This window comes from Engystomops pustulosus, chromosome 4 (assembly GCF_040894005.1).
Source record: "Engystomops pustulosus chromosome 4, aEngPut4.maternal, whole genome shotgun sequence".
Classification (NCBI taxonomy): domain Eukaryota; kingdom Metazoa; phylum Chordata; class Amphibia; order Anura; family Leptodactylidae; genus Engystomops; species Engystomops pustulosus.
This window is the reverse complement of record NC_092414.1, coordinates 228,119,169-228,131,701: the sequence shown is the minus strand read 5'-3', so window position 1 is coordinate 228,131,701 and position 12,533 is coordinate 228,119,169. Positions and strand designations below refer to the sequence as shown.

Below are 12,533 nucleotides of genomic sequence, written 5' to 3'. Positions count from 1 at the left end.
TGTACCGGGGGTGGGAGTAGGGCACACTGCTGTGTACCGGGTGTGGGAGTAGGGCACACTGCTGTGTACCGGGTGTGGGAGTAGGGCACACTGCTGTGTACCAGGTGTGGGAGTAGGGCACACTGCTGTGTACTAGGTGTGGGAGTAGGGCACACTGCTGTGTACCGGGGGTGGGAGTAGGGCACACTGCTGTGTACCGGGGGTGGGAGTAGGGCACACTGCTGTGTACCGGGTGTGGGAGTAGGGCACACTGCTGTGTACCAGGTGTGGGAGTAGTGCGCACTGCTGTGTACCGGGGGTGGGAGTAGGGCACACTGCTGTGTACCAGGTGTGGGAGTAGTGCGCACTGCTGTGTACCGGGGGTGGGAGTAGGGCACACTGCTGTGTACTGGGTGTGGGAGTAGGGCACACTGCTGTGTACCGGGTGTGGGAGTAGGGCACACTGCTGTGTACCGGTTGTGGGAGTAGGGCGCACTGCTGTGTACCGGGTGTGGGAGTAGGGCGCACTGCTGTGTACCGGGTGTGGGAGTAGGGCGCACTGCTGTGTACCGGGTGTGGGCATAGGGCACACTGCTGTGTACCAGGTGTGGGAGTAGGGCACACTGCTGTGTACCAGGTGTGGGAGTAGGGCACACTGCTGTGTACCGGGTGTGGGAGTAGGGCACACTGCTGTGTACCGGGTGTGGGAGTAGGGCACACTGCTGTGTACCGGGTGTGGGAGTAGGGCACACTGCTGTGTACCGGGTGTGGGAGTAGGGCACACTGCTGTGTACCAGGTGTGGGAGTAGGGCACACTGCTGTGTACTGGGGGTGGGAGTAGGGTACACTGCTGTGTACTGGGGGTGGGAGTAGGGCACACTGCTGTGTACTGGGGGTGGGAGTAGGGCGCACTGCTGTGTACTGGGTGTGGGAGTAGGGCACACTGCTGTGTACCGGGTGTGGGAGTAGGGCACACTGCTGTGTACCGGTTGTGGGAGTAGGGCGCACTGCTGTGTACCGGGTGTGGGAGTAGGGCGCACTGCTGTGTACCGGGTGTGGGAGTAGGGCGCACTGCTGTGTACCGGGTGTGGGCATAGGGCACACTGCTGTGTACCAGGTGTGGGAGTAGGGCACACTGCTGTGTACCAGGTGTGGGAGTAGGGCACACTGCTGTGTACCGGGTGTGGGAGTAGGGCACACTGCTGTGTACCGGGTGTGGGAGTAGGGCACACTGCTGTGTACCGGGTGTGGGAGTAGGGCACACTGCTGTGTACCGGGTGTGGGAGTAGGGCGCCCTGCTGTGTACTAGGTGTGGGAGAAGGGCGCCCTGCTGTGTACTAGGTGTGGGAGTAGGGCACACTGCTGTGTACCGGGTGTGGGAGTAGGGCACACTGCTGTGTACCGTGGGTGGGAGTAGTGCGCACTGCTGTGTACTAGGTGTGGAAGTAGGGCACACACTGCTGTGTACTGGGTGTGGGAGTAGGGCACACTGCTGTGTACCGTGGGTGGGAGTAGTGCGCACTGCTGTGTACCGGGTGTGGGAGTAGGGCACACTGCTGTGTACTAGGTGTGGGAGTAGGGCACACTGCTGTGTACTAGGTGTGGGAGAAGGGCGCACTGCTGTGTACTGGATGCACTTACATGCACCAAAAAGAAGGTGAACTCCAGGGACCTGAGCGGGGAAGCGACACATGCAGGATATCGGGTGCAGGATCTTAGTGACTCCCCGCACAGCGCATTATACACGGACAATGCACTTACATGCACCAGGAAGAAGAAGGTGAACCCCAGGGACCTGAGCGGGGAAGTGACACATGCAGGATATCGGGTGCAGGATCTTAGTGACTCCCCGCACAGCACATTATACACGGACAATGCACTTACATGCACCAGGAAGAAGAAGGTGAACTCCGGGGACCTGAGCGGGGAAGTGACACATGCAGGATATTGGGTGCAGGATCTTAGTGACTCCCCGCACAGCACATTATACACGGACAATGCACTTACATGCACCAGGAAGAAGAAGGAGAACTCCGGGGACCTGAGCGGGGAAGCGACACATGCAGGATATCGAGCGCAGGATCTTAGTGATTCCCCGCACAGCACATTATACACGGACAATGCACTTACATGCACCAGGAAGAAGAAGGTGAACCCCAGGGACCTGAGCGGGGAAGTGACACATGCAGGATATCAGGCGCAGGATCTTAGTGACTCCCCGCACAGCGCATTATACACGGACAATGCACTTACATGCACCAGGAAGAAGAAGGTGAACCCCAGGGACCTGAGCGGGGAAGTGACACATGCAGGATATCGGGTGCAGGATCTTAGTGACTCCCCGCACAGAACATTATACACGGACAATGCACTTACATGCACCAGGAAGAAGAAGGTGAACTCCGGGGACCTGAGCGGGGAAGCGACACATGCAGGATATCGGGCGCAGGATCTTACTGACTCCCCGCACAGCGCATTATACACGGACAATGCACTTACATGCACCAGGAAGAAGAAGGTGAACTCCTGGGACCTGAGTGGGGAAGCGACACATGCAGGATATCGGGCGCACGGTCTTAGTGACTCCCCGCACAGCACATTATACATGGACAATGCACTTACATGCACCAGGAAGAAGGTGAACTCCGGGGACCTGAGCGGGGAAGCGACACATGCAGGATATCGGGCGCAGGATCTTAGTGACTCCCTGCACAGCGCATTATACATGGACAATGCACTTACATGCACCAGGAAGAAGAAGGTGAACTCCGGGGACCTGAGCGGGGAAGCGACACATGCAGGATATCGGGGGCAGGATCTTAGTGACTCCCCGCACAGCGCATTATACACGGACAATGCACTTACATGCACCAGGAAGAAGAAGGAGAACTCCGGGGAAGTGACACATGCAGGATATCGGGTGCAGGATCTTAGTGACTCCCCGCACAGCGCATTATACACGGACAATGCACTTACATGCACCAGGAAGAAGAAGGTGAACTCCAGGGACCTGAGCGGGGAAGCGTCACATGCAGGATATCGGGCGCAGGATCTTAGTGACTCCCCGCACAGCGCATTATACACGGACAATGCACTTACATGCACCAGGAAGAAGAAGGTGAACTCCGGGGACCTGAGCGGGGAAGCGACACATGCAGGATATCGGGTGCAGGATCTTAGTGACTCCCTGCACAGCGCATTATACACGGACAATGCACTTACATACACCAGGAGGAAGAAGGTGAACTCCGGGGACCTGAGCGGGGAAGCGACACATGCAGGATATCGGGGGCAGGATCTTAGTGACTCCCCGCACAGCGCATTATACACGGACAATGCACTTACATGCACCAGGAAGAAGGAGGTGAACTCCAGGGACCTGAGCGGGGAAGCGACACATGCAGGATATCGGGCGCAGGATCTTAGTGACTTCCCGCACAGCGCATTATACACGGACAATGCACTTACATGCACAAGGAAGAAGAAGGTGAACTCCGGGGACCTGAGCGGGGAAGTGACACATGCAGGATATCGGGCGCAGGATCTTAGTGACTCCCAGCACAGCACATTATACACGGACAATGCACTTACATGCACCAGGAAGAAGAAGGTGAACTCCTGGGACCTGAGCGGGGAAGCGACACATGCAGGATATAGGGCGCAGGATCTTAGTGACTCCCTGCACAGCGCATTATACACGGACAATGCACTTACATGCACCAAGAAGAAGAAGGAGAACTCCGGGGACCTGAGCGCGGAAGTGACACATGCAGGATATCGGGCGCAGGATCTTAGTGACTCCCCGCACAGCGCATTATACACGGACAATGCACTTACATGCACCAGGAAGAGGGTGAACTCCGGGGACCTGAGCGGGGAAGCGACACATGCAGGATATCGGGTGCACGATCTTAGTGACTCCCTGCACATCGCATTATACACGGACATTGCACTTACATGCACCAGGAAGAAGGTTAACTCCGGGGACCTGAGCGGGGAAGCGACACATGCAGGATATCGGGTGCAGGATCTTAGTGACTCCCCGCACAGCGCATTATACACGGACAATGCACTTACATGCACCAGGAAGAGGGTGAACTCCGGGGACCTGAGCGAAGAAGCGACACATGCAGGATATCAGGCGCAGGATCTTAGTGACTCCCCGCACAGCGCATTATACACGGACAATGCACTTACATGCACCAGGAAGAAGAAGGAGAACTCCGGGGACCTGAGCGGGGAAGTGACACATGCAGGATATCGGGTGCAGGATCTTAGTGACTCCCCGCACAGCGCATTATACACGGACAATGCACTTACATGCACCAGGAAGAAGAAGGTGAACTCCAGGGACCTGAGCGGGGAAGTGACACATGCAGGATATCGGGTGCAGGATCTTAGTGACTCCCGCACAGCGCATTATACACGGACAATGCACTTACATGCACCAGGAAGAAGAAGGAGAACTCCGGGGACCTGAGCGCGGAAGTGACACATGCAGGATATCGGGCGCAGGATCTTAGTGACTCCCCGCACAGCGCATTATACACGGACAATGCACTTACATGCACCAGGAAGAGGGTGAACTCCGGGGACCTGAGCGGGGAAGCGACACATGCAGGATATCGGGCACGATCTTAGTGACTCCCCGCACAGCGCATTATACACGGACAATGCACTTACATGCACCAGGAAGAAGGAGGTGAACTCCGGGGACCTGAGCGGGGAAGCGACACATGCAGGATATCAGGCGCAGGATCTTAGTGACTCCCCGCACAGCGCATTATACACGGACAATGCACTTACATGCACCAGGAAGAAGAGGGTGAACTCCGGGGACCTGAGCGGGGAAGTGACACATGCAGGATATCAGGCGCAGGATCTTAGTGACTCCCCGCACAGCGCATTATACACGGACAATGCACTTACATGCTAGGTGTGGGAGTAGGGCGCACTGCTGTGTACTGGATGCACTTACATGCAACAAAAAGAAGGTGAACTCCAGGGACCTGAGCGGGGAAGCGACACATGCAGGATATCAGGCGCAGGATCTTAGTGACTCCCCGCACAGCGCATTATACACGGACAATGCACTTACATGCACCAGGAGGAATAAGGTGAACCCCGGGGACCTGAGCGGGGAAGTGACACATGCAGGATATCGGGCACAGGATCTTAGTGACTCCCCGCACAGTGTATTATACATGGCAATGCACTTACATGCACCAGGAAGAAGAAGGTGAACTCCGGGGACCTGAGCGGGGAAGCGACACATGCAGGATATCGGGCGCAGGATCTTACTGACTCCCCGCACAGCGCATTATACACGGACAATGCACTTACATGCACCAGGAAGAAGAAGGTGAACTCCTGGGACCTGAGTGGGGAAGCGACACATGCAGGATATCGGGCGCACGGTCTTAGTGACTCCCCGCACAGCACATTATACATGGACAATGCACTTACATGCACCAGGAAGAAGGTGAACTCCGGGGACCTGAGCGGGGAAGCGACACATGCAGGATATCGGGCGCAGGATCTTAGTGACTCCCTGCACAGCGCATTATACATGGACAATGCACTTACATGCACCAGGAAGAAGAAGGTGAACTCCGGGGACCTGAGCGGGGAAGCGACACATGCAGGATATCGGGGGCAGGATCTTAGTGACTCCCCGCACAGCGCATTATACACGGACAATGCACTTACATGCACCAGGAAGAAGAAGGTGAACTCCAGGGACCTGAGCGGGGAAGCGACACATGCAGGATATCGGGGCACGATCTTAGTGACTCCCTGCACAGCGCATTATACACGGACAATGCACTTACATGCACCAGGAAGAAGAAGGTGAACTCCAGGGACCTGAGCGGGGAAGTGACACATGCAGGATATCGGGGCACGATCTTAGTGACTCCCTGCACAGCGCATTATACACGGACAATGCACTTACATGCACCAGGAAGAAGAAGGTGAATTCCAGGGACCTGAGCGGGGAAGCGACACATGCAGGATATCGGGTGCAGGATCTTAGTGACTCCCCGCACAGCGCATTATACACTGACAATGCACTTACATGCACCAGGAAGAAGAAGGTGAACTCCAGGGACCTGAGCGGGGAAGCGACACATGCAGGATATCAGGCGCAGGATCTTAGTGACTCCCCGCACAGCGCATTATACACGGACAATGCACTTACATGCACCAGGAGGAATAAGGTGAACCCCGGGGACCTGAGCGGGGAAGTGACACATGCAGGATATCGGGCACAGGATCTTAGTGACTCCCCGCACAGTGTATTATACATGGCAATGCACTTACATGCACCAGGAAGAAGAAGGTGAACTCCGGGGACCTGAGCGGGGAAGCGACACATGCAGGATATCGGGCGCAGGATCTTACTGACTCCCCGCACAGCGCATTATACACGGACAATGCACTTACATGCACCAGGAAGAAGAAGGTGAACTCCTGGGACCTGAGTGGGGAAGCGACACATGCAGGATATCGGGCGCACGGTCTTAGTGACTCCCCGCACAGCACATTATACATGGACAATGCACTTACATGCACCAGGAAGAAGGTGAACTCCGGGGACCTGAGCGGGGAAGCGACACATGCAGGATATCGGGCGCAGGATCTTAGTGACTCCCTGCACAGCGCATTATACATGGACAATGCACTTACATGCACCAGGAAGAAGAAGGTGAACTCCGGGGACCTGAGCGGGGAAGCGACACATGCAGGATATCGGGGGCAGGATCTTAGTGACTCCCCGCACAGCGCATTATACACGGACAATGCACTTACATGCACCAGGAAGAAGAAGGTGAACTCCAGGGACCTGAGCGGGGAAGTGACACATGCAGGATATCGGGGCACGATCTTAGTGACTCCCTGCACAGCGCATTATACACGGACAATGCACTTACATGCACCAGGAAGAAGAAGGTGAACACCTGGGACCTGAGTGGGGAAGCGACACATGCAGGATATCGGGGGCACGATCTTAGTGACTCCCTGCACAGCGCATTATACATGGACAATGCACTTACATGCACCAGGAAGAAGAAGGTGAACTCCGGGGACCTGAGCGGGGAAGAGACACATGCAGGATATCGGGCGCAGGATCTTAGTGACTCCCGCACAGCGCATTATACACGGACAATGCACTTACATGCACCAGGAAGAAGAAGGTGAACTCCTGGGACCTGAGTGGGGAAGCGACACATGCAGGATATCGGGCGCACGGTCTTAGTGACTCCCCGCACAGCACATTATACATGGACAATGCACTTACATGCACCAGGAAGAAGAAGGTGAACTCCGGGGACCTGAGCGGGGAAGCGACACATGCAGGATATCGGGCGCAGTATCTTAGTGACTCACAGCACAGCAACTTATACACGGACAATGCTCTTACATGCACCAGGAAGAGGAAGGTGAACTCCGGGGACGTGAGCGGGGAAGCGACACATGCAGGATATCGGGCGCAGGATCTTAGTGACTCCCCGCACAGAGCATTATACACGGACAATGCACTTACATGCACCAGGAAGAAGAATGTGAACTCCAGGGACCTGAGTGGGGAAGCGACACATGCAGGATATCGGGCGCAGGATCTTAGTGACTCCCCGCACAGCGCATTATACACGGACAATGCACTTACATGCACCAGGAAGAAGAAGGTGAACTCCAGGGACCTGAGCGGGGAAGCGACACATGCAGGATATTGGGCGCAGGATCTTAGTGACTCCCTGCACAGCGCATTATACACGGACAATGCACTTACATGCACCAGGAAGAAGAAGGTGAACTCCAGGGACCTGAGCGGGGAAGCGACACATGCAGGATATTGGGCGCAGGATCTTAGTGACTCCCCGCACAGCGCATTATACACGGACAATGCACTTACATGCACCAGGAAGAAGAAGGTGAACTCCAGGGACCTGAGCGGGGAAGCGACACATGCAGGATATCGGGTGCAGGATCTTAGTGACTCCCCGCACAGCGCATTATACACGGACAATGCACTTACATGCACCAGGAAGAAGAAGGTGAACTCCTGGGACCTGAGTGGGGAAGTGACACATGCAGGATATCGGGTGCAGGATCTTAGTGACTCCCTGCACAGCACATTATACACGGACAATGCACTTACATGCACCAGGAAGAAGAAGGTGAACTCCAGGGACCTGAGCGGGGAAGCGACACATGCAGGATATCGGGTGCAGGATCTTAGTGACTCCCCGCACAGCGCATTATACACGGACAATGCACTTACATGCACCAGGAAGAAGAAGGTGAACTCCTGGGACCTGAGTGGGGAAGTGACACATGCAGGATATCGGGCGCAGGATCTTAGTGACTCCCCGCACAGCGCATTATACACAGACAACGCTCTGTGAGCTCCAGTGACGGGAATGTAATTGTACCCGTATGTTCGCTTTCCCTTCATACCAATAATAAGTGCATGCTACTGTTATTAGCCATTTTTACTACTAATTGTAATATATTTTCCCCAAATTGTTGCTCCTCAGGACATTTCTGATGAAGACTCAGTACATCAAGGAGAAGGAGAGACGTCGGAGGTTGTGATTGAAGGCTACCTCTTCAAAAGAGCCAGTAACACCTTTAAGACCTGGAGCCGGTAATGCAGCATCACTGCTGGGGTTAGGGTGGTGGCCAAGAAGCTCCAGGCATATTGATTGCCCAAGAAGATTCCGTTACACCATAAATAGGGTTACCCATAAATCCAGAGGGATGAGTCCATTTCTAGGGGGAACACCCTGTGAATCCTAGGGATCCTAGGGATTACCTCTTTCTGGGCTTACTTTGATTGATTAGTTGTTGGCATAGATCTACAAGGGCAGAATGGGTCAGGGCTCCATTGTGTCAATCTCCGATGAATACACCCTTCCCCCAACCCTTTCTTGTACTCCTGTTCTTCATAATTTCAAGATCTCTTGCATGGAGAGCGTATAATCCCAATATTCCAGTTTCCTTAATTCTAGCTGTCTCCATCCCACCTTCCTGCAGTCTAGCTGCCTCTATTCCATCTTCCTGCGGTCTAGCTGCCTCTATTCCATCTTCCTGCGGTCTAGCTGCCTCTATTCCATCTTCCTGCAGTCTAGCTGCCTCTATTCCAGCTTCCTGCGGTCTAGCTGCCTCTATTCCAGTTTCCTGCGGTCTAGCTGCCTCTATTTCAGCTTCCTGCGGTCTAGCTGCCTCTATTCCAGCTTCCTGCGGTCTAGCTGCCTCTATTCCATCTTCCTGCGGTCTAGCTGCCTCTATTCCATCTTCCTGCAGTCTAGCTGCCTCTATTCCATCTTCCTGCGGTCTAGCTGCCTCTATTCCATCTTCCTGCGGTCTAGCTGCCTCTATTCCATCTTCCTGCGGTCTAGCTGCCTCTATTCCAGCTTCCTGCGGTCTAGCTGCCTCTATTCCAGCTTCCTGCGGTCTAGCTGCCTCTATTACAGCTTTTTGCGGTCTAGCTGCCTCTATTCCAGCTTCCTGCGGTCTAGCTGCCTCTATTCCAGCTTCCTGCGGTCTAGCTGCCTCTATTCCAGCTTTCTGCGGTCTAGCTGCCTCTATTCCATCTTCCTGCAGTCTAGCTGCCTCTATTCCAGCTTCCTGCGGTCTAGCTGCCTCTATTCCAGCTTCCTGCGGTCTAGCTGCCTCTATTCCAGCTTCCTGCGGTCTAGCTGCCTCTATTCCATCTTCCTGCGGTCTAGCTGTCTCTATTCCAGCTTCCTGCGGTCTAGCTGCCTCTATTCCAGCTTCCTGCGGTCTAGCTGCCTCTATTACAGCTTTTTGCGGTCTAGCTGCCTCTATTACAGCTTCCTGCGGTCTAGCTGCCTCTATTCCATCTTCCTGCGGTCTAGCTGTCTCTATTCCAGCTTCCTGCGGTCTAGCTGCCTCTATTCCAGCTTCCTGCGGTCTAGCTGCCTCTGTTACAGCTTTTTGCGGTCTAGCTGCCTCTATTCCATCTTCCTGCGGTCTAGCTGCCTCTATTCCATCTTCCTGCAGTCTAGCTGCCTCTATTCCATCTTCCTGCGGTCTAGCTGCCTCTATTCCAGCTTTCTGCGGTCTAGCTGCCTCTATTCCATCTTCCTGCAGTCTAGCTGCCTCTATTCCAGCTTCCTGCGGTCTATCTGCCTCTATTCAATCTTCCTGCGGTCTAGCTGCCTCTATTACAGCTTTTTGCGGTCTAGCTGCCTCTATTCCAGCTTCCTGCGGTCTAGCTGCCTCTATTCCAGCTTCCTGCGGTCTAGGTGCCTCTATTCCAGCTTTCTGCGGTCTAGCTGCCTCTATTCCATCTTCCTGCAGTCTAGCTGCCTCTATTCCGGCTTCCTGCGGTCTAGCTGCCTCTATTCCAGCTTCCTGCGGTCTAGCTGCCTCTATTCCAGCTTCCTGCGGTCTAGCTGCCTCTATTCCAGCTTCCTGCGGTCTAGCTGCCTCTATTCCAGCTTCCTGCGGTCTAGCTGCCTCTATTCCAGCTTCCTGCGGTCTAGCTGCCTCTATTGCGGCTTCCTGCGGTCTAGCTGCCTCTATTCCGGCTTCCTGCGGTCTAGCTGCCTCTACTCCGTCTTCCTGCAGTCTAGCTGCCTCTATTCCCGCTTCCTGCTGTCTAGCTGCCTCTATTCCAGCTTCCTGCGGTCTAGCTGCCTCTATTCCAGCTTCCTGCGGTCTAGCTGCCTCTATTCCGGCTTCCTGCGGTCTAGCTGCCTCTATTCCAGCTTCCTGCGGTCTAGCTGCCTCTATTCCGGCTTCCTGCGGTCTAGCTGCCTCTATTCCGGCTTCCTGCGGTCTAGCTGCCTCTATTCCAGCTTCCTGCAGTCTAGCTGCCTCTATTCCAGCTTCTTGCGGTCTAGCTGCCTCTATTCCAGCTTCCTGCGGTCTAGCTGCCTCTATTCCAGCTTCCTGCGGTCTAGCTGCCTCTATTCCGGCTTCCTGCAGTCTAGCTGCCTCTATTCCAGCTTCCTGCGGTCTAGCTGCCTCTATTCCAGCTTCCTGCGGTCTAGCTGCCTCTATTCCGGCTTCCTGCGGTCTAGCTGCCTCTATTCCAGCTTCCTGCAGTCTAGCTGCCTCTATTTCAGCTTCCTGCGGTCTAGCTGCCTCTATTCCATCTTCCTGCGGTCTAGCTGCCTCTATTCCAGCTTCCTGCGGTCTAGCTGCCTCTATTCCAGCTTCCTGCGGTCTAGCTGCCTCTATTCCAGCTTCCTGCGGTCTAGCTGCCTCTATTCCAGCTGCCTGCGGTCTAGCTGCCTCTATTCCAGCTTCCTGCGGTCTAGCTGCCTCTATTCCATCTTCCTGCGGTCTAGCTGCCTCTATTACAGCTTCCTGCGGTCTAGCTGCCTCTATTCCAGCTTCCTGCGGTCTAGCTGCCTCTATTCCAGCTTCCTGCGGTCTAGCTGCCTCTATTCCAGCTTCCTGCGGTCTAGCTGCCTCTATTCCGGCTTCCTGCGGTCTAGCTGCCTCTATTCCAGCTTCCTGCAGTCTAGCTGCCTCTATTTCAGCTTCCTGCGGTCTAGCTGCCTCTATTCCATCTTCCTGCGGTCTAGCTGCCTCTATTCCAGCTTCCTGCGGTCTAGCTGCCTCTATTCCAGCTTCCTGCGGTCTAGCTGCCTCTATTCCAGCTTCCTGTGGTCTAGCTGCCTCTATTCCAGCTGCCTGCGGTCTAGCTGCCTCTATTCCAGCTTCCTGCGGTCTAGCTGCCTCTATTCCAGCTTCCTGCGGTCTAGCTGCCTCTATTCCAGCTTCCTGCGGTCTAGCTGCCTCTATTCCAGCTTCCTGCGGTCTAGCTGCCTCTATTCCATCTTCCTGCGGTCTAGCTGCCTCTATTCCAGCTTCCTGCGGTCTAGCTGCCTCTATTCCAGCTTCCTGCGGTCTAGCTGCCTCTATCGTCCATTCCAGCTTTCATAGTATAAAGATGTCGAGTTGCTGTTATAAATACTAATTTGGGATTTTTCTCCCTGCAGTCGCTGGTTTTCCATTCAGAATAACCAACTGGTGTATGAGAAGAAAGTGGTGAGTAGAGAAGACGATCTGTGGCGCCTCGTTCCTGCGAGAACATGGAAATCCCGATAACAGACTCGTAGCATTATACAACTTATAATGTCTAATGGAATTACTGGCACCTACACTCCTACAATATCATGGCCCCAAGTCAGCCCCCTCTAAGTAACTCTGTACTATACAGGCAGGGGGCGGGGCTGTGACTCCCAGGCAGGGGGCAGGGCTGTGACTCCCAGGCAGGGGGCGGGGCTGTGACTCCCAGGCAGGGGGCGGGGCTGTGACTCCCAGGCAGGGGGCGGAGCTGTGACTCCCAGGCAGGGGGCGGGGCTGTGACTCCCAGGCAGGGGGCGGGGCTGTGACTCCCAGGCAGGGGGCAGGGCTGTGACTCCCAGGCAGGGGGCAGGGCTGTGACTCCCAGGCAGGGGCCGGGGCTGTGACTCCCAGGCAGGGGCCGGGGCTGTGACTCCCAGGCAGGGGCCGGGGCTGTGACTCCCAGGCAGGGGCCGGGGCTGTGACTCCCAGGCAGGGGCCGGGGC

The 12,533-nt window shown here is 55.3% G+C and overlaps 1 protein-coding gene across 1 annotated transcript in view; it reads left to right on the top strand.

The window, feature by feature from the left end:
• Positions 1-12,533, top strand: part of ACAP1 (ArfGAP with coiled-coil, ankyrin repeat and PH domains 1) — a 203,771-nt gene that overhangs the window by 60,208 nt on the left and 131,030 nt on the right. Inside the window, exons 8-9 of the mRNA XM_072150122.1 lie at positions 8,520-8,629; positions 11,961-12,009. Of these exons, the coding sequence (XP_072006223.1) occupies positions 8,520-8,629; positions 11,961-12,009 (159 nt within the window). The remainder of the gene's footprint in view (positions 1-8,519; positions 8,630-11,960; positions 12,010-12,533) is intronic.